We start from the raw sequence: 22550 nt of genomic DNA, 5'->3' as shown, positions 1-22550 counted from the left end.
CAGGGCTCCAGAAAGTCTGTCTGGAGTCCCTGAGACTTGGAGATTCTGTTCTGCATTCCCTCCCGGATCAGGATTCTCCCACAGAATCTTTGCTGAAAATATTCAGTAACAGTAGCTGGGCACCAGTCAGCATACCTGATCGTCTGTCCTTGGAGATACTTCCTCACCCGTCCCGCATCCTCCCCGCTCTCTGACGTCGCTCCCTCCTTTCTTCGATATTCCAGGTGAACAGGAGCCGGGATGTGTGCCTTGGATGGCTGGTTGCAAACTTTTTTTTTAATACACTAAATTCTTTATTTATTTAGCGAGATTTTAAAAAACATTTTATTGAGGGCTCTTACAGCTCTTGTAACAACCCATACATCAAATGTATCGAGCACAGGTGTACATATGTTGTCATCATTATTTTCAAAACATTTACTTTCTATTGAGCCCTTGGTGTCAGCACCCCATTTATGGCCCCCTTGATAAATTATTTTCATATCTTACACCGACTGCTGTCTCCCCCCCACGGTTTCTGTTGTTTGTTCCCAGAAGGGGACGGGGTGGTGGTGTGGTTATGTGTCGATCATCACAGGACAGGTTCCCCCTTCCCCTTCTCTCACCATCTTCCCCTTGCCCTGGTGGTATCACTACTCCCATTCCTGTTCCTGGATTCCATGTGCCATCAGCTCTTTTGTCTTATCTGTACCTGTGCACATACTCCAGTCTAGCCCACAGTGAAAGGCAGGGTCATGCTAGTGGGGGGTGAGGAATCCTCAGGGAACCAGAGGAGTACTGTGTGTTTCATAGATGCTTTGCTGAACCCTAATTGACTCAACCCTTCCCTCTGTCTACAGATGGGTTTTGGGTCTCTACATCCAACCCACCTCATTCTCAACAATATGGTTTGTCTGTTTGTTTGTTTTGGGTCATCTGGTGCCTGTTACCTTGTCCTAGTGACACCTCATGATCGCATAGGCTGGTGCTCTTCTTTCATGTGGGCTTTTTGCTTCTCTGCTAGTTGGTTGCTTGTTTACCTTCAAGCCTTTAAGACCCCAGACACTACATCTTTTGATAGCTGGGATAGGCACCATTCCCTTTTTTTTTTTTAAACCATATTTGCTTATGTACCCATTTTGTCGTCACAAAATGCCAGGTTGTTAGAACAAAGTGTTTTTGCATTGAGGTGGGGCATGAGTAGAGGCGGAAGTCCATCTACAACCTCAGTAGATTACCATATAAACACATGTATATGGGCCAATACCTCTGTTTTTATGAATTAATGTATTAACATGTGTACCCTCCTATGCATATCCCTCTATCCATAACTGCTTCCGAGATCATTTCTCTCTTTCCTTTCACCTTCCTCCTGCCCCACCATCAAGCTCGCCCTATCTCCACCTCTTAGTAAATCCTTTCAGCTAGATTGCTCTTGCTCCAACCACTCCAAGATCTCTACATCCTCCTGGTTGTTGATTCTAATTCCCTAGTTGCTCCCTGTCTATGGCATTGCTTGCTCACTGCGCCCTTCTCCCACCTCCTTCTTCCCTCAGGCCCACCGGAACCCCATTGCTTTCTCCCTGAGCTTGCTTCCCATGCCTGTCTTATATAAGTAGGGAACCCAACAATAACAGAGGCCAAACAAAAAGAAACCAAGAGATGGAAAAAAGAAAAACAACTATACATAATTCCAGGTCTGTCCGCCGACCTTTATGACTATCTCCCCACTGGCCCTGGGGAATTCCGGGATCTACCCCTCCTAGCCTGAGGTCTATTTTGGGGACTCTTCGGGGCTTTGTGTCTTTTCTTTGCTCCCATTGCTGTTCTGCTCCATTCCTTTTGGTTCGTCCTGTTGCGGGGTGGGGTGGTGGTGGGGTGATGGCAGGCTGGACTGACTGCGCTGTATGTCCCTAGTATTGTCCTCTGTCCCAGTACACTCCAGTGAGGGGACAACATGTCTTGTTGCCGGCCCTACCATCCTCTCTGTGCCTCAGCAGCTACTTGCCGGGACGTCATCCTCCAGGCTTGCTGTGCCCGCACAGGGTCTAGACTGTCCCTTTCTTGTTTTCTTTCTTGGTTTGCTTCCATGTGGACATGGCCCCTCTCGCCAACCTGTCGGTGTAGTGTTGTTCTCTGTAGCTCAATCGTCCAGCGAAGGGGTCAGTTGGCTCTGATTGGGGTTGGCTCTGTAGCCGATTCTTTTCATGCACATTTCCTTGTGGTTCCATTGCCTTCAAGGTTTGGTGCGCTGTGATGGGGTCTGCACGCACACTCCCAAATCTGCATCCCCAAATCTTTTGCAGTTTCTTAGTGATGTCTAGCCAGCTTTTGATTTCACAGATGACCCTCGGGTATCCTTGTCCCATCTGACCTTCCTGGTTTAACCTGCTGTTAGCTTCAAGGTACTCTCCATGACACTTAATACATTTGTCAAATCGGCGAGTTCATTCTTGGAAACATTTTCCCTCTGTTTGGATGGCGAACAGCACTTCCCTTGTTTTTTTCTACACCTCTTCTACAAAATCAAATCGCTCTCCTTACATATCCCTCTTCCCTCTCGGCCCATCTTGATGGTCCCCGTAGAAGTGAGGGAGGAAGAGAGGGCGGGGGAGAGAGCTGGTTGCAAGCTTTTAAGACTCCAGACACAACTGGGAGAAGAGAAGCGCTAGGCACATGGTGAGGCCAATGACCTGGGGCCCCATGAAGCTATGACTCTAACTCTCTGAACCAAGGAACCGAATCGTCTCAAATATTTCTGAGCAAGGTAGTAATAATAATAATCAAAATCATCCTCCTCCTCCAGCAACAGGAGTTCGGCTTAGGTAGAAATGCTGATCTCCCAAGCAAAAAGACTCTTTAGTCTTTGTCTGATGCCGAACAAGGAGTGAGTTAGTCCTTGCTTCCCTTCCTAGCACAAGCAGTACTTGGGTGATGTCGACGTAGGCGAGCCTCTGCACGTCGCACACGGATCCTCTTGTTCCCCGGGCCACTTCACTCTCCATGCCTCTCTTGCAAACCCAAGCTAGAAAACAGATGTTGAACTGGATGAAGAGCTGATCTGGTCCTCAGCACAGGCTTAGCTGGTCTTGCCAAGTGGGTATTATCTGGAAATACTGTGAGTCATGCTGTATTGGAGGAGTCTGGAAGTCCTGTAATTAACCCCCTTTGATTTAGCAAATTGGAATTGCATCGTTTAAGAGGCTGCCTGTAACGTTCCCTAGCAGTGACTCCCCACGGGTCCCATGGATGAGAGAGAGCGGGGGTGGGGGTGGGGGAGAGGCATGCCAGAGGTGGCTGTTCTTCAGATCTGAGTGATGCAGACCAGCTAGGGTAAGCGGGGGCTGGCGGGGGCGTGGAGAGCTGAGGTCATGCTGAAGCCATGACAGGAAAACGCTGCCGTCTGTCTGGGCTCTCGACATAAATCAAGAGCTTTCCGCGGCTGCTGGAAAATTGAATGCTCCCTGTGTCATTTTCCAACCTGGAAGGATTTGGGTAGGCAACAGAGGCTTCTTTTTTGAGGGCAGGCAAGTCCTGCTGTGTCTAGGAAGCTGGCAGGACACCTGCCCCAGCAAGCGTCCCTCGGACCCAGCAGTTATGTCTGGCCCTGGCTTCGGTGCCGGTGCTGAGGCCACAGACCAGGCCAGTCCTTGGCGAGGTGAGGTCAGGGCATCCATCACACTTCCCAGGGCTGATCTTGCTGCTTCTCCTTCCGAGAAATCAGCGCGGTGAAGGAGAAGTAGTTGACGCTGTGCTTCCCGACCGCTCTCTGGGAAGCTCCAGAAGGCCAGCAATGCACATTGTCACTCTCATCTCTGCAGTGCCGAGCATAGGGCCAGGGGTTCGATTCAATGCACTGAATGAATGAGTTCACAGATAAAGCACTCCGCTTTCTTAGCAACAGCCCTGCAGGAGTAGGCTATGGGGATGCCTCAGTGTGGACCACCTAACATAAATGACGAGTTCAGAATCACTCAGACCCACTGGGGACTCAGACCTTGAGCCCAGTCAGCTATGTTGCAGCCACCCGACAGCAGGAACTGGCCCAATCAGGGCAGAGAAAGACTCCCCACTAACTTTCCTTCATTAACCTCCCCCCTTCTCCAAATCACCACACAATGATCTGTCCAAACCACGCTGTTTGATAATAACTCTCCATTCATTTCTTTCCTTAAAGATAACAACAACATTATGTATTCATTTATTTACTCTGAGAAGTACAATGCTACTTCATTCTTTATTGCATCTCACCGATAACTTGAGTGGGATTTAAACATTTCTAAGTGCTTCATGTACAACTACCTGGCTAGGAGCCAGGTCCCTAGGTTGTCTAGGATGTGCCTAATTAAAAAAAAAATGTTTGTTCTGTTTTTCCTATCAATAGTCTTTTGCTTTTAAGACTCCGTGACCCATTTCATTTAGAAAATAGGTCTCCTTAAAACCATTCTTCTACTTAAAAAAACAAACAAACAAACCAAAAAGTCACTGTTCTGTATCCTTTATGGTGGGGCCTGACAAGCCCTGCACACTCAGGCTCCTCATGGAAGGAAGCATGGAATGTTCCAGTTGCATAAGATCTGACACGTTCCTTTGTCCAAGTCCTCAGTGATCGGAGAGAACTACATCTCATTGTTCAGTTTGACAGTGAAGCAAGTTTGAAAATTCTGAGACTGTGGGCTGTGGTATAGTGGTTATGTGTTGGGCTGCTATCCACATAGGTTGCTAGTTCAAATCCACCAGCAACTCTGTGGGAGAAAGACTGTTCTTTCTACTCCCACAAACACTTACTGTCTCAGAAACCCGCAGGGGGTCGCTGTGAGTCAGCATTGACTCCATGGCACTGAAAGTGAGTGAGTGGGTCAAAGAATAGCTCTTTACTCCCTTGCTGAAGTTGATAGCTGACAGGTGGATGGGTGGATGGATGGACGGATATTGTTAGGTTTCATTGAGTCAGTTCTGAGTCAAAGTGATCTTGTGTACAACAGAATGAAACCTTGTCTGCTCCTGTGTTAGCTTCACAATTGCTATGTGTGAGCCACTGTTGCTAGGCAGACGTCGATACAGAGTGTTAGTCAAGTCAACCCTGACTCATGGAGACTGTATGTCCAATGGAATGAAACGTGTGCCCTGTCCTGTGTCATCTTCCTGATCACCAGCGGGTTCAAGTCCACGGTTGAGGCTACTGGGCCAGTCCATCTCACTGAGGGTCTCTATTCCCCTCCCTGGGTCTCTCCTGCCCCATACATGACATCCTTCTCCAGTGATCGATCGTTCCTGATGATGGCCGAAGACAGCCATCCGAATAAAGCTCGGGTGGACCCATGAGGTTTTTGCTGGTTAGTTTCATCAGGATCACCAGGCCTTTCTCCCTAGTCTATCTTAGTCTGGAAGCTCTGCTCAAATCTGTCCACCATGGGCCACCCTGCTGGTCTTTCACATACTAGTGGCATAGCTTCCAGTATCGCAGACACATAAGCAACTACAGGACGACCAATCAGTCTGTCACAATTGCCCACTTGCTACCACTTCTCACCACCGAGAACAGCCCGCTCCCACCCCCACCCCCAGCTGTCTATATTTAGGATCAGAGGGTCCCCACCCTGAACTTCAGAGAGATGCAAACAGACCCCTTCTTTTCCCCGAACCTTCTGGGTGGAACCTTCTGTGATCACTTGGGGAGGCCGTGTGCAGACCTTTCTGGGGTTAATTCTGATTTCTGCAAAGACCTTAGACCCCACCCTCAGCAGCACCCAGGTGCTGACAGGCAAGGCTACCACTGGGCGGGCAACCTTGAAGCATCTGGCAGCGGAGTGTGTCTAATAAAATCCTGGTCTCCTGGAATGTAAAGAATGCACAACAGCCATGGCCCTGTGCTTGACAGGAGAAGAAAGAACTTCTCAGGTCTCTGGGCTTCCAGGGAGGGGAGAGAGAGAGAGAAAGAAGAGAGAAGAGAGAGCGTTTTTAGATGGGGAGAGGGGTCAGATTCTCTGCCCTGGTGAAAATGAATGGGCTTCCCCTCATCACGCCTCTCTTCTTTACTGTCCATCAAGACTTCTGGGCTGCCTGCTATCACAAGGGAGAAGCAGAGGCTCTGAGGCCACGTCACGCTGAAATCTCACAGCCTGGGAATTCCCAATCGGTTCTGGTAACCTAACTGCTGTATGAAGAACGGCCTTTAAAATGGGTAGGAATGTCGCGGGGAGGGGAGGGGAGGGGAGGAAAAGACCTATACAGGATCTAACAGAGCTAACTAACAGCGCATGCTCCCAGCCTCGAGTGTTTCTATGAGCACATTACTTAGCAACGTGCAAAACAGCCAGCACACACACACACACACCTCTGCTCAGGAGGGCATCTGGGGTTGTAATCTCTCTTTATCTAATGGTTTTCCCAACTTGTCCGCTGACCACAGAGAGGAAACAAAGGCTCAAGGTTGGAGTCTCTGACATCCTGGCAGGTTTGTGTGGAGTACTCTCTTCTGGGTTTAGAAAAATCATTCCCATGGAACCAACTATGGTCCACATTTAATTACTTACTCCTGCTTACTCTCCTACCCCGTTTTAGAGGGTCTGGAGGATCCACCAATGATCCACTCCTCACTTTCCTCACATCCAGTGTAACCTTTGCTTTAGAACAGGATCTTCGGAAGTCCACTAAGGGCCCACCCAGTGGCAAATCCAAGCCTCCACCGGGATGGGGACGGCGGGGACTGTCCTGTCACGTTGAATGTGTGGTGCGATGTGACAGTCTAGCTGTGTGAGAAAGGGGGAGGGCTGAGAGCCTCCTGATTAATTTCATGGATCAAATAAACCAGCAGTGGGGGATACCTGGAAGGCAAACCTGTCACAGCTCTTTACAGGCTACAAAGCACTATTCCAGAAACCACCCCATGCCACAGCAGGACAATTCGAACTGCTTTGGAAATGAGGGGCGCGGGCTTGCCATGCTGATGGAGAAACCATCACGCCCCTAGGTGACGGCGGTCCAGCCTAGCTGGACATGCTCGGTGCTCTGGCTTTGGGGAAATGGGCAGCTCGGGGTCAAAACATGTAAAGCCTCCCTGGGTGGGATCATTGACATGAGGAAGGTGTACTTTTTCCCTTCCCCTGAAAGGAAATTTATGAAGTGTCAAAGAGTCCCCACGGATGCCCTAAGGAGTCCAGTTAGCTCATCAAGTGAAATTCCATCAGCCTGTCTCCAGAGCTCAGTGACTCAGGCCTCTGGCATCCCTGAGTGGGACGGGCTGGTCTGAACAGATGTGCCATTTTCTTCCACTCTCAGCCCGGGAACCAGAGCGCATACTGGAGACGGTGATGCAGGTCAGCTCAAATGGTCAGGACCTGTTCCCAGATTCCGGGAGGCAACGAGGGAGGGCGCCGGTCACAGAGCTGTGCCAGCGCTCCTGCCGCACAGGGGTGGGAAGAGATGGGGTCTTCGTCCTTTCTTCAACCCAGGCCTCTACGCTTGGATCACAAGACACAGTGAAGGCAATAGCCTTTCAGAACAAGTTCAAAGTGAACCGACACTTTACTCTTGACTCCTTTGGACTCTAGAGGCATAAATTCCTGCCCAAATGCTCATGTTTCGATGTGAAAGAAGTAAGCAAAAAGATTGAAGAAACCTTCAAGGGGTTGAAGAAGCCAGAAACGAGTCTGAGCACACACAGTGTAGATGTCCCTTCACCAGGGCATCTGTGCCCCAAGTCCCACAATAGTGTTAACTAGGAATAGTCAGCAGTGGTGTGACCTGGTGGGATAGTGGTTAGATGCTGGGCTGCTAACTGCAAGGTCAGACGTTCAAAACCACCAGTTGCTGCATGGCAGGAAGGGGCTTTCTACTCCCATAAAGAGTTAGAGTTTCGGAAACCCACAGGGGCAGTTCTATCCTGTCCTATTGGGCTACTATGAGTTGGAATCACCTCGATGGCAGTGACTTTTTCTTTAGTTCTATTTTGGTTTGCATTTTCATGGACAACAGAGTAACAGGGGACTCTTACACCTTGGCAATCACCTACACCCTGTTCCTTCTGCAAGGAGGAATCTGGTCAACATGTTCCTGGTGTGAGGTCATCCAGTTCCTGCTTGACCTCTTTGAAGGACAAGGAGTTCACCACTCCCTGGGGTCCCCAATCCACATGGCCTAGCTGTGAATGTCCCAAAGTTTTCAATGTCACACGGAGCTGGACTCTGCCGCCCACTGACCATCTCCCCAGCCTTCGCTTTGAAAGAGAGCAGAAATCACAAGCGTTCTTCTCCATGATAGCACCTGACATACCTATTCCATGGGTTCATGTGGCCTGTGCATTTGATCAGCATACATTTTAATTTCCATACAAATTTCCGATGCTGATGGGGAGGCAGGAGCCGAGGCCTGTATCATTCGAGAGCAGCCCCTGCGCTTGCTCACACTAATGAATAAACCCCCTCCCCGAGTATCATCAGTCAATAGGAGGACTCCACCTCACTCTGTGTCCACTAGCCCACGTTTCTTCTTGTTCATGAAAATTTAATAGGGGAATTTTTTTTTAGCAACAAGACATGATTCTATGACTTCAGCTCTTGCCCCAGATTATGCTATGAGGTATTTTGGAGAAACTTCCAGGCATCCCACAAACCACGGCCTGTAGGTGGTCCAGGCGTGTCTCTACCGGAAGGCCAGCTGTCAGTAAGCATGAGTTTTAGCCACAAGACCCTGGATGGAAGAATCTTCTGACAACTCACAAGGATTCTCCTCAGACACCCCGACAGCGATTCCCTTTCATGACCTGCTTTTTGCAGACACACCCAGGTAGAAGCTCAAAGGGATGCCTCTTCTGTCCAAAGTCCCCCCCAGAGTCTGCAGCAGAGCAGGAAAGCTCCAGCCTGACGCACCGTAACCAGTCTGCTTTACGATGACAGTGACAGGGAGGCCTTCTCGGCAAGGCTGGGACAGCGAAGGCCGCGGAAGTCATCCGTCCTTCAAATCAGAGGACTCTCAGGTAGTCTTCCTAAGCGACAGTGAATTCATTGAGGGCCGGTGCCCTTTGCCTTGGAATGACACATCTTGTCTTCTCAGGTTATCCTTCCCCAGTAGTGCCCTAAGCCATGGTGTGCATGCCTCAGGTACCCACAAGTGTCTCGAATCAAGGCCGAACCTCTGTTTTCCCATTATGGACTCAGCCTTTCCAAAATAAGAAAGTCCTCTCTAAATACATTTTGTCTTGCTCGTTTCTATGCCTACTCTACCCACTTAAGGTGTGTGTGCATGTGTTTCCTATGGTATTTCTTATGCCCCTATCAAGCCCTGGGCATCGGGACTGGTTCATTGTAGATATTCAATGAACACTTATCTGTTGAAGTTCCATACACAGGGCCCTTTAGCAGAATCGCTCCCCCCTTCCTTAGTGGCAGTTGAGTCATCTTTTTCAACCCAAAACTCACTGACATTCTGGCTGACCTTTCTCTTATTCAAGCCATCAATAACTTTCTTGTACCAAGAATCCCAGGTCTTCGCTTGATATACCAAGCAGATTACTGTGAGGTGCTAGGCTGAACAGAAGCCCATTGAAGATGTTAGAGATATGTGAATGAGGGGGAGTGCGAGGCAGGGACCCAAACCCCATCTGTGGGCATCTGGACATCCCCTTACAGAAGGGTCGTGGGGAGGAGACAAGCCAGTCAGCATGCAGTATAGCAATGATGAAACATACAACTTTCCTCTAGTTCTTAAATGCTTCCTCACCCCACCACTATCATGATCCCAATTGTACCTTACAAATCTGACTAGACCAGAGGATGTACACTGATATAGATAGGAACTGGAAACACAGGGAATCCAGGATGGATGATCCCTTCAGGACCAGTGGTGAGAGTGGCAATACCGGGAGGGTGGGGTAGAGAGCAGGAACTGATTATAAGGATCCACATATAATCTCCTTCCTGGGGAACAGACAACAGAAAAGTGGGTAATGGCAGGTGTCGGAGAGTGTAAGATATGAAAAAATAATAATTTATAAATTACCAAGGGTTCACGAGGGAGAGGGAGTGGGGAGGGAGAGGTAAAATAAGGAGCTGATGCCAGTGACTTACGTGGAGAGCAAATGTTTTGAGAATGATGAGGGTAATGAATGTACAAATGTGCTTTACACAATTGATGTATGTATGTATTATGATAAGAGTTGTATGAGCCCCCAATAAAAATTATTTTTAAAAAAGATGTTAAAAATAAGCATATTGTCCTATCAGGCAGGGAATGTTTCTTAAAGGAACGATTTACTTCTATAGCTTTCTATCACTGTGTAGTTTAATATTTCCTCTTAAGAGCCTCTCCACCAAAGGAATAATAATCTGACTCAGTGAGCCTGAGTCAGACGGAATGAAACACTGCCTGGTCCTGCCCCGGCCTAGCAATTGTTGTCATTATTGGAACCCACTGTTGTGGCCACAGTGTCACTCTCTCCTGGATGGTCTTCCTCTTTTCAGCCGACCCTCTACTCTGCCAACTATGAGGTCCTTTTCCAGGGATGGAAACATGTCCAAAGTATATGGACAAGGTTTCACCATCCTGCTTCTTAGGAGCATTCTGGCTGTACTTCTTCCAAGACAGATTTGCTTGTTCTTCTGGCCATCCACAATACTTTAAATATTCTTTGCCAACACTATAACTCAAATACATAAATTCTTTGGTCTTATAAATTGTGCAACTTTCATATGACTGTAAGATGATTGAAAAAATATCATGGGTTAGACAAAGTGCACCTTAGTCTCCAAAGTGACGTCCTTACTATTCAACTATATCAAAGCAGTCTTGCGCTGCAGATTTGCCCAATGGAAAATGCCATTTGATTTCTCAACTGCTGTTTCCATGAGCACTGACTGTGTCTTCAAGGAAAAAGATAATTTCAATCTTTAATGTATTTATCACGATGCTATCTATTGGTCCAGTGAGGAGGATTTTTCTCGTCTCTACATTGAGCTGTAGTCCATACTGAAGGTTAAAGTCCTTGATCTTCATCAGCAAGTGCTTCAAAGCCTCCTCACTTTCCACAAGGGAGACCATGTCATTTGCATATTTTGGGTTGTTAATAAGCCTTAATCCAATCCTGATGCCACATTTGATTCCCATAGTCCAAAGTATGTCCAAACCAGAGATAGAGCTTCTCGGGTTATTTGCTCAGCATACAGACTGATATATAAGGTGAATCCATAAAACCCTCTACCCACTGTCCCTGATTTGAAACTATTCATGGTTCCACTGGAATAACCGCCTCAGGGCCATGCACAGGGTCGCCAAGAGCAGAGTGCAGAGTTCTGAAATCCCCGCTGTTCTCAGTGCTATCCATAGTGTGCTCGGGGCCACACAGAGCACAAGTCCTGAGCAAGTCTTTGCACTGTCAGAGGAACAACTAAACCTCTTCCTGTACTCTCCTGCTGAATGCCATAAGACATAACCCCTTCCCTCCACGGGCTTCTAAATTCAATGTACACTCAATGTAGATTCAAAAGTGAGTGCTAAAACTGTAATGCAAATGGCTAATTCAATGGGTTGGTAACCACAAAGCTGGAGGTTCAAATCCACCCAGAGGTGCTTGGGAAAAGGCCCGATGATCAACTTCCAAAAATACACCCCAAATGCTTACCTCATGGTAAGCAAAGTTACCCTACGTAAGTGGGATTCTAAATGTGCACATAATCTCCTCTAGTCTAGTACAGTGTCTCTACTGGAAGTGGTCTCGTCCTTTCAGTGGAGAGAAGACTGGCAAGTCAGAGGCCCAATCCCCTTCCAGCTTATAATGCAGGCTTGGACCCAGGTCCCGTGTGCTTGCTGTACTTTAGGAAGACACATGAGAAAAGCGTAGGACAGGGTGAGTCATTAAGAGCAAAGTGCAAAGAGCAGAGTCTAGGTACAACAATAGGGCATCTTTTGAGTTGGGCAATGAATATTTGTTAACGTAGTTGTTTGAATCAACTGCTCATTGGAAAGCTCAGTCCAAAATTTAGCCATCAAAAGATTTTATCAAAAGAATAAAAGGAGAACTTGTAAGCTGGGGGAAACAAATCTTAGGGAATGGAATATATTTTAAGGGCCTAATCTCTAAAATATTCATATATAGAAAACTCCAATAGCTCAACAACAAAAAAGACAAACAATCCAACTTTTTTAAATGGGCAAAGAACATAAAGAGACACTTTGCCAAGAGGGGTATTCATGCAGCCAACACACATACACACACGTGCGCGCGCACACACCCATCCAAAGAAGCATGTGATCATTAGCCATTAGAGAGTAGTGAGTCAAAACTACTATGAGGCACTACCTTACCTCTACAAAACTGTCACTTAATTAAAAAGAAAGAAACACAAGACAACAATGCTGGCAAGGTTGTGGGAGATTGGAACCCCTTATCGCCAGTTGATAGGATTGCAGAATTGCACAGCCTCTATGGAAAACCATATAATATTTCCTCACAAAGCTAGAAATAGAAATTTATCATAATCCAGGAATCATACTATGTCTATATCTCAGAGACCTGATGGTAGTGACACGCAAGCATACGCACACCTAGTCCGTTGCAGCAGCATACATGACAGTAAAATGATGGGAACAGCCTCATGTCTATAAAGAATAATGAATTGTATGCCTTGTGAATTATGTCAATAAAACTGTTTGTTTTGAATAAAAAGAATAATTATGAAAAAAGAATAATTATGAATTCACCAAACATCATGGACATTATTCTGATTAAGTCAATAAAAAAGGGAAAATATTGTAAGATCTCTTTTATAAAAAGACAGAACAAAGATCAACATTGTTTTGTGTTTCTCAAGGGTGGGAGGGGGGATAACTCTTTAGAGAGTAGACATTTGGTATTTTGGGTGGTGCAAAAGGAATGACCAAATGTGACTGAAATGACGACACAATATGTACACAAGAATCAGGGACATTATTAATAAAGGCTCCAATACTATAGTGTAGACAATTCAGCAGTAACAACCAAAAGAAGTGAGTGGTTCCATAGGTAGTTCTACATCAATGCCAACTCCTGGTGGCCCTACGGGGCAGGAGAACTGCCTCTGTGGGTTTCCTAGACTGTAACCCTTTAGGGAGTGGAACACCCCATCTTTCTCGTATGGAGCGGCTGGTGGTTTCAAACTGGTGACCTTGCAGTAGTAACCCAATGCATAACCACTACACTACCAGGGCTCCTTCTGGGAAGGTATATGTGTGTCTATGTCCACATGCATGTAAGGTGTAAGCATTTGCGTATAAGTGCTGGTGTTGCTGCATACATATTCATAGATATGAAATAAAACACCGGAGAGGGAAGCACAGTCACGGGTACTTCCCAGGTGTGACCGACCACATTGCAAGGTTGACAGACTTGGTTTGAAGGCCGTGGTCTCCTGAGACCACTCAGTCAATTGCTAGAGCGTAGACCACAATGTTTATGTTCTACATCCTAGTTTGGTAAGGGCTGTTTGAGGTCTTAAAAGCTTCTGAGTAGCATCTAAGATACAACTATTGGTCTCTACTCACCTGGAGCAAAAGAGAACGAAAGAAGTCAAAGATTTGAAGAAGAAACTAGTTCCAGAACCAATTGTCTAAGCAAACCATGAGTTCATCTCTCCCGAGCCCAAAAGAACTAGATGGTGCTGGGCCACCCATGGACAGGGGCCAACAGAAGGTCTCCGATAGAATGGGGGCAAATATTGCAGAACAAAACTCAAATTATTATTATTTAAAAGCCAGATTTATTGAGCTAGCAGAGATTAGAAGGGACTCTGAGATTTTTGTCTTGTGGCTTCAAGCTGAGGTCAACTTGTAGTGAAATAAGAGACTGTCTCATAAAATAAATAGTAACATCTATGAGTACTGTGTTCCTTTTAATAGTAATTTTAAAAACCCACAAAACAACAACAATCGCGTACAGACACTATCAGCTGTCTATTTTGGCCCTGCTCAACACTTTTCTCAAGAAGTGCTCATATGAGTGCTGTAGCAGAGTGCGGTGAAGAAGTCAGGTGGTGCCTGGCTATCAGAAAGAACCGCATCTGGGATCTTAAAGGCTTGTCTTCAAGTGAACAGCCATTTAAATGAGGTGTCAGCTAAATCCATGCAGACGGTGCACACCGGTCCAAGTGATCCAAGGATTGTAAGTAATGAGATACAAGGTCAGAGGAAGGAATTGTATGAGAGCTTAAATTCGGAGCACGTGGTTTGCAGTAGGATATGGATGACAGTGAACGCCCAAATCCATTTGCGGAGGCGCTACTCAGAATAAGCCACCTCTGAACTACTGCAGCCCTCGTGCTAAGGACGTGAGCAGTCTTGCTCTCAGACAGCGCATTGCAAAGTGGATGGCTGCAGATACATTTAGGTTAACAATTAACATATTATCTTTTGTTTTCTATTTTGACTTATTTTTTTTTAATTTTAACAATTTATTAGGGGCTCAAACAATTCTTATCACAGTTCATACATATACATACATCAATTGTATAAAGCACATCTGTACAGTCTTTGCCCTAATCATTTTTTTCTCCTCTTTTCTTTTTTTACATTTTATTAGGGACTCATACAACTCTTATCACCATCCATACATATACATACATCAATTGTATAAAGCACATCCATACATTCCCTGCCCCAATCATTCTCAAGGCATTTGCTCTCCACTTAAGCCCCTTGCATCAGGTCCTCTTTTTTTTCCCCCCCTCCCCCCCTTTCCCCCCTCCCTCATGTGCCCTCGGTAATTTATACCTCGTTATTTTGTCATATCTTGCCCTATCCGGAGTCTCCCTTCCCCCCTTCTCTGCTGTCCCTCTCCCTATTTTGACTTATTTTTAATGTGTTCTAGTTTCTATTATCTGCTTTCTTTTGGATTGAGGTTTTTCTGTGTTTTATTTTATTGTTGTACAATTTTCTGTATATGAAATCTAGGATAGGTAACCCATAAAGGTAGTAACTGGACTAATTTGGTTCCTTAGAGTTGTGGCGGGGCGGTTGTGGGGCTAGTGGGGAGCTAATAATAACGGGCACAAGAATGAAGAAAACGTTCTCAGGTTGCTTGTGGTGATAAGTGCATAATCTTTTTATTATATTTAAACCATTGAACTGCATGGTATATGACTTACATGGCAATAAAACTATTAAAACTCATCGTTTATTTGAGACCTCAGTCATTACATACTCTAAGGCAAAAATAACGTCAGGATGCTGCAGGGAAGCTAAATTCATGGAAACTGAACAACCAGAACAGAAATCATGAGTATGCAGACACCTGGCGAAAAATGTAACGAGGTTCCTAAAAAATATGTTTGTAAATTGCTCAATGGAAACCTGCGTTGCTGTGTAAACTTCCACTGAGAGCACAATGAAACATGTAAACGAAAAAATCCAGCTATAACCACAGAAGAAAGCTCACAGCCCATTTGCCATCCCCACACGTTGGCTTCTGTGCCAGGTTAGCAAAACTATCACCATCTGAGGATCTGCAAACAAAACTCCTCCAGGTCCAAAGCATGAATTCTAACTCAGTAGGCGTGGAGTGAAGCCCTGCTAGCTTCCCTTTGAAAGCAACTCTGATCCCCCTCCAGGCTCGGGAACAGCTACCCAGAGCTACCCAGCCCCCACGATAGGTCTAAGTGGCCTTCATCTTCTTCCGTATTCAGACCCGGTAAAAGTGCCCTTCCCCACTGTACCAGGGCTGGTCTGTGTGAAAAATAAAACACCACAGAAATGATGATATAGCCCTTCTGAGATTCGGTTATCATGTTTCTCTTTGTCTCTCTGTCTTTCTTCAGTCGCTCACTCTGGAGGAAGACGCTCACTCTGGAGGAAGACAGCTGCTACAGCTGGAGGACACGAAAGAGCCTATGGACAGACCCATGGGGACAGGAACTGAGGGTCCTGGTCACCCGTCAGCAAAGAAGTAAGCCTGCCAACAACCTGATGCGTGCGCTTGGAAGAGACCGTCCATCACCCACCAGCTGCAACCTTCTGAGACGGAGCAGAATCACCCAGCTAAGCCGCTTCTTAGCAACCTCATGAGAGAGCACAGGTTTCTTGTTTCCAGCTGCAGACTCAGAGTAATGTGCTAGGCAGCATCTGCTAGCTCACGCAGTTTCCCACTCCAAAGGGCAAGTTCCTGAATTTGGGGCAGAAGACCCCTCAGCCCACCTCTCCAGCATCGTTTTTGCGCACACTCTCAGTTCCATACCTTAGTCTTGAACGGCACTGCCAGGCTTATCCCTGATTCCTCTCTCTGTACCTCTGTCTCTTTGCCCAACCTCTTCTCTGTGCTGGAATGCCCTTTCCCCACTGGTGCATCTCAGGCATCCCCTTCTCCATCAACCCTCCTCTGCACTATTCCCACACTCAGTCAAGTTAGGTAAGGCTGCCCTTCCCGGTGCTCCGAAAGCACGGCTTGAATCAGCAAGTGAGAAGTGAGTTGCCTGGAAGAAGAAAATGTTCAATGAAGGAGTCATCAAGAGCAGGTGACTTGCCTCTACGTGGTTCATCAACGAATTGTCGAATCTGAAGCCAGGAATTCTTTTGTCACTGCACACCACACCCACGTCTTCTGTGTGCTTGCAGTCGGTGACACCCCAACCATTTGAAGAGCAGGCTGCCAGAGTGGCCTCCTTGCCAGTGCAGTGGAGATTGTCCAACCAGATGGGCCCTGCAGCGGGAGAGAAGAAAGAACAGAAGCGCCACATCAAAGGGAGTTTGAGTCTCTGGCGGCATCCATGATTTACACAGACGAGTCTACTCGCCTCCTGTTCCTTTGCCTCGTTTACCTTTACCTATACCCTCAATGCCCAATTTTGGTAGCTGTACATGGCCAGCGATCAATTTTGATTATGTTAAGATATTGCATAGACATGTGGTCTGAGGCCATCTGGATCCCCTTGCCAGAGTAAGCAGCTGAAGGGATTCAGGAATGTGGTAAATGAAATATGATAAAGGTGGAAATCCCACTTAAAGGCCCGAAGCTACATGGTAATAGCAGAAAGCTCACACACTTTGGATGTGAAGCTGGGTTTGGGTTCTGGCGTCTGACCCGTATCTAGGATCTTAGTCTAAGTCCCTCCTTTCTCATCAGTAAAGTGGGAAGGAGAACAAAAGAATGGGCGGGGTGGGTTAGAGATGTTATAGCATGCACCTAGTTTATGGTTTGGCCCACAGTGGACTCTCAAAAAACGGTACCGATGATGATGATTATTTTATACTGAACCTCCTTCCCCATGCAGCCGAGGCTCAACTCTAGCCCTTCCTGGAAAGCTGAGCAGCTATCCCGCAATAGAAGGATGAAAGGGTCTTTTCTTTTCTTTTTTAAACGTTTTATTAGGGGCTCATACAACTCTTATCACAATCCATACATATACATATATCAATTGTATAAAGCACATCCATACATTCTTTGCCCTAATCATGTCCAAAGCATTTGCTCTCCACTTAAGCCCTTTGCTTCAGGTTCTCTTTTTTTCCCCTCCCTCCCCGCTCCCCCCTCCCTGATGAGCCCTTGATAATTTATACATTGTTATTTTGTCATATCTTGCCCTATCCAGTCTCCCTTCCCCCCTACCTTCTCTGTCGTCCGTCTCCCAAGGAGGAGGTCACATGTGGATCCTTGTAATCGGTTCCCCCTTTCCAACCCACTCACCCTCCACTCTCCCAGCATCGCCCCTCACACCCTTGGTCCTGAAGGTATCATCCACCCTGGATTCCCTGTGCCTCCAGGTCCCATATGCACCAGTGTACAAATTCTGCCCTATCCAGTCCTGCAAGGTAGAATTTGGATCATGGTAGTTGGGGGAGGAAGCATCCAAGATCTGGGGGAAAGCTGTGTTCTTCATCGGTACTACAACGTGTCCTGACTGACCCACCTCCTCTCCTAAACCCCTCTGTGAGGGGATCTCCAGTGGCCGACAAATGGGCCTTGGGTCTCCACTCTGCACTTCCCCCTTCATTCACTATGGTATGTGTGTGTGTATATATATATATATTTGCATGATGCCTTATACCTGGTCCCTTTGCACCTCGTGATTGCACAGGCTGGTGTGCTTCTTCCATGTGGGCTTTGTTGCTTCTGAGCTAGATGGCCGCTTGTTCACCTTCAAGCCTTTAAGACCCCAGACACTATCTCTTTTGATAGCCGGGCACCATCAGCTTTCTTTGCCACATTTGCTTATGTACCCGTTTGTCTTTAACGATCGTATCATGGAGGTGTGCAGCCAATGATATGATTTTTTTGTTCTTTGATGCCTGATAACTGATCCCTTTGGGACCACGTGATCACACAGGCTGGTGTGTTCTTCCATGTGGGCTTTGTTGCTTCTCAGCTAGATGGCCGCTTGTTTATCTTCAAGCCTTTAAGACCCCAGACGCTATCTCTTTTGATAGCTGGGCACCATCAGCTTTCTTCACATTTGCTTATGCACCCGTTTGTCTTCGGCGATCGTATCATGGAGGTGTGCAGCCAATGATATGACTTTTTGTTCTTTGATGCCTGATAGCTGATCCTTTTGGGACCACGTGATCACACAGGCTGGTGTGTTCTTCCATGTGGGCTTTGTTGCTTCTGAGCTAGATGGCCGCTTGTGTATCTCCAAGCCTTTAAGACTCCAGACAATATGTCTTTTGATAGCCGGGCACCATCAGCTTTCTTCACCACATTTACTTGTTCACCCACTTTGGCTTCAGCAGTTGTGTTGGGAAGGTGAGCATCGTAGAATGCCAATTTAATAGAAGAAAGTATCCATGCATTGAGGGAGTGCTTGAGTAGAGGCCCAAGGTCTTTCCTCCACCTTAATACTAAACCTGTAAATATAGACACATAGATCTATTTCCCCATCCTCATATATATATTTGCATGTACTTCTGGCATTTGTGTATCTACCTTCCTCCCTGGACTCCTGATGTTCAGGAACTCTGATGTTGATGGATGGTGTGCAGATGGCTCTGACTCACAGAGGCCCTAGGCCTAACAGCCTGTCCTGTACATTTCCACAGTCTTTGTTATGCTAAACCCACTCTAACTGCCACCTGTTAATCCACCTCATGGAGGCCACTCCTCTTTGGCCCTCCACCTTACTGATCAAACAGGACATCCTTCACTTGGTCCAAGGTCCGTGAGACAAGGTCTTGCCATCTTTGCTTTTAAGGAGCACGTCAACTGTACTTCTAATACAGATTTCTTTCTTCTGGTAGTTCATGGTGTATTTAATATTCTCCATAAAAATATATATATATATATATATTCTCCATCAACACCATAAGCCTTTAGTCCTCTTTGGTCCATTTTGTTCCTTAGTATCTATCTCTACTTGCATAAAAGGTGAGGGAAGATAATCAGGCATGCCATAGTCTCCCAAGCAACATCTTCTTTCTTGAACACTTTAAGGCAGTCGATTACAGCAGATTTACCCAATGCAACGCATTGCTTGATTTCTTGTTTGCTACTTTCATCAGCATCAATCAGGGTCCAATTAAGATGAAATCTTTGACAATTTTGATCTTCTCTGTTTATCATAATTTTATTTATTGGTCCAATTGTGTTTTTGTTTTCTGTTTGTTGGGGTATAATACTTACTGAAGGCTGTGGTCTTTGATCTTCATCAATACGTGCTTCAAGTCCTCTGCACTGGCTACAGCCATCTCACTCGGAATGTGCCCGGTCTCATCAATTCCTCTTCACGTTCATCTAGCAGAGTTGTCATCTGCATATCTCAAGCTGTTAATAAGTCTTCCAATCCTAGTGCCACATTCTTTTTCATCTAGCCCAGCTTCTTAGATTACTTGATCAGCATACAGATTGTATAAGTATAGTGAAATATACAAACCTGAAGCATATCTTTCTTGATACTAAACCATTAACCATCCTTTTGTTCCATTCAAACTATTGCCTCTTTGTCTATGTCTATGTTCCACATGAGCAGCAGGAAGAGCTCTGGAATTCCCATTGTCCACAGTGTTGCCTATAGTGTCTGATCCACATAATCAAATGCCTTTGTTTAGTCAATAAAACATGAGAAACTCTTTCTGGTATTCTCTGCTTCTAGTTAGATCCATCTGACATCAGCAATTATATCCCTAATTGCACATTTTCTTCTGAACCCAACTCGACTTTCTGGCATTTTCTCATCTTTGTATTACTGAAACCATGTTTGAAAGCAATCTTCAGTGACAGTGTCCCTGTGTGTGATATTAGTCATGGTGCTTGATAACTTCTGCACTCTGTGGCGCCACCTGCCTTGGAACGGGCACACAGATGGCTCTCTCCCAGTTGAATGCCCAGGCAGCTCTCGTTCCGGTTTCTTGGCATGGACTAGTGAGCACCTCCAGCCTGGTGTCAGTTTGATGAAGCATTGCAAGTGACATCCTGCCAACCCCTGGAGCTTTGTGTTTTGCCAGCACCTTTCGTGCAGTTTGAACACCTTCCTTCAAGCAGTTCTTGATGATGTGTTACCTGCAGAACTGAGTGAACACCAGCCGGCTCTGTCTGGTACAGAGGCTCTGTGTATTCCTTCCAACTGCTTGTGAAGCTTCCTGCATCGCTCATTATTTTGCCCATAGGATCCTTCAGAATTGCAACTGAGGCTTCAGTTCTTTCAGCTTCAGAAATGCCACGCATGCCCTTCCCGTTGGCTTTCTAACGCCATGTCTTTGCACGAGCCATTGTAATGCTTCACTCCTGGAACTGCCCTTTGAACACTCCCTTGTAGCCCTTTCTCACAGCCATTGCCTCCATTTTCCTAAGCTGCTCTGTGTTCCAGAGCGAGGTTCAGCGTTCCCACTGACATTCATCTTGATCTTTTCTTTCGCTTCCGTCGTTTTAGTGCCCAAACCTTTCTTCATGTATGATGTTCTGGATGTCATCCCACAGCTCATCTGGTCTTTGGTGACTGTACCAACTATGCCCATTTCACAGATGCAGCGCTCTGGCCCAAGGAAGACAACTCCTGGGTCTTAGAACAAATACCCGAGGTCAGGACCCTGGTCCCTAATCCCTCTCATTTCCTGATACTCCCCCTCTGCTGACTCAGTTCATACCAACCCATGAATCTCTTGACGAGGGCCGGCAGGACTGCGGGGGAGTCGGGGAATCTGCTCACCTCCTGCTCCTCCACCGGTCTTGCCCTAGGTTAAGAATCCCTTGTGCCAAGTGCTGCAGGGTTTTTAAAACAGTACTCTTTACAAATGGCCCTGAAAACAAAACCAGAAGCATTTGTCCCCTGGCTCCTGTGAGGAGCCCATGGGGCAGGGGGGTCAGATGAAACTGGCTCACCTTCCAAGTGACATGCTCTCCGTATGTGATTTAGCAAAGAGCCAAGCCTGCTTCCCACTTCTAAAGGAAATGTACTGAAACTCAAGACACAAGTTGCCACAGATAAATTCAAGGAGGTAATCCAGGTGCTCCACACAGATTCAGCCTCCCTTTACTTTCCTTCTTCCAATGAACCAGGAAAATAATGAGTCCCATGCCTTTCAGGATGCGAGAAGACTCAGGATAAAACCTTCCCATTGGAAAGATGAGAAAAACAACAGGAGGATCGGAGGCTCTCCACGGTCTGGGAGGACATGGGACTAATGTCCTGACTTCCAATGCCTCCCTGAATGTCTGTGTGTGACGGCTGGTGGGTGGGGGCTCAAAGTGAGGGAGCCTGAGACACGTTGCAGGGACAAAGAAATTATTGAAAACATCTGGGCTGAGAGTCTTTTTCCCAACTGCTTTCTCAATTTGGCCTAGTTTCCAAGCCTTCAAGCTCCACCGAAAACATATGTTCTCTAATCGATTGCCGTTTCAACAACAAACCAATGTTTGTCTTGCTAAGTGCTGGCAACAGAAAAGGCCGTCCACGTTAGACGTGAGCTTCTTCCCGTAAGTCAAGCTGCCGAAGAGGCGGAGAAAGCAGAAAGAAGTGGTGCCCTATTCCATTTGCCCTGAAAGAAAGCACACTAGTACAGGAGACGGGCAGCAGGCCGGCCCAACAGGAAGGTCACACAATCCGCTTGATGTATTGAGAAAGAGCATTTGAAATTAGCACCCTGGAGCACATGTGGTAAGTTACGTTACCTCAAACAGTGCTACCCGCTTGTGTCTCTTTAGCAGACTCATAGCAATCCTACGCTTTATGCTTGAGAGTCCTTGGGAATCACAGTCAAAAGGTTGGAGGTTCAAGTCTACTCAGAGGCAGCTCAGAAGAAAGGCCTCATGATTTACTTAGATGATAGATAGATAGATAGATAGATAGATAGATAGATAGATAGATAGATAGATAGATAGATGATAGATAAAACAGGCAATCCTACAGAGGCCAATTCTGCTCAGACACACAGGGTCATCCTGAGTTAAAACTTACTCCACAACTGGTTACACTTTTGTGGCCACTTGCTTTTTCTTAGACAGTGGAAACAAATGTTCTGTTCAGGCCAAGAGAGCGTGATCATCGTGCTATATTACTTTAGGCTGCTTTAATGAAAATTATTTTCCCGTATGCTTCTCACTCAAAACTCAGACTGACGGCCTCTGTGTTGATGCTGACTCATAGCAGCCTTATAAGGCAGGGTAGAACTGCCCCTGTGAGTTT

The 22550-nt window shown here is 46.4% G+C and overlaps 1 protein-coding gene across 1 annotated transcript in view; it reads right to left on the bottom strand.

Annotated features, from left to right (window-relative positions):
* Positions 1-22550, bottom strand: part of LOXL2 (lysyl oxidase like 2) — a 110158-nt gene that overhangs the window by 50350 nt on the left and 37258 nt on the right. The window contains exon 3 of the mRNA XM_075556504.1: positions 16464-16639. Within this exon, the coding sequence (XP_075412619.1) occupies positions 16464-16639 (176 nt within the window). The remainder of the gene's footprint in view (positions 1-16463; positions 16640-22550) is intronic.

Source organism: Tenrec ecaudatus, chromosome 8 (assembly GCF_050624435.1).
Source record: "Tenrec ecaudatus isolate mTenEca1 chromosome 8, mTenEca1.hap1, whole genome shotgun sequence".
NCBI lineage: Eukaryota > Metazoa > Chordata > Mammalia > Afrosoricida > Tenrecidae > Tenrec > Tenrec ecaudatus.
Note: the sequence above shows the minus strand (reverse complement) of the source record. Positions and strands in the feature narration are given on the sequence as shown.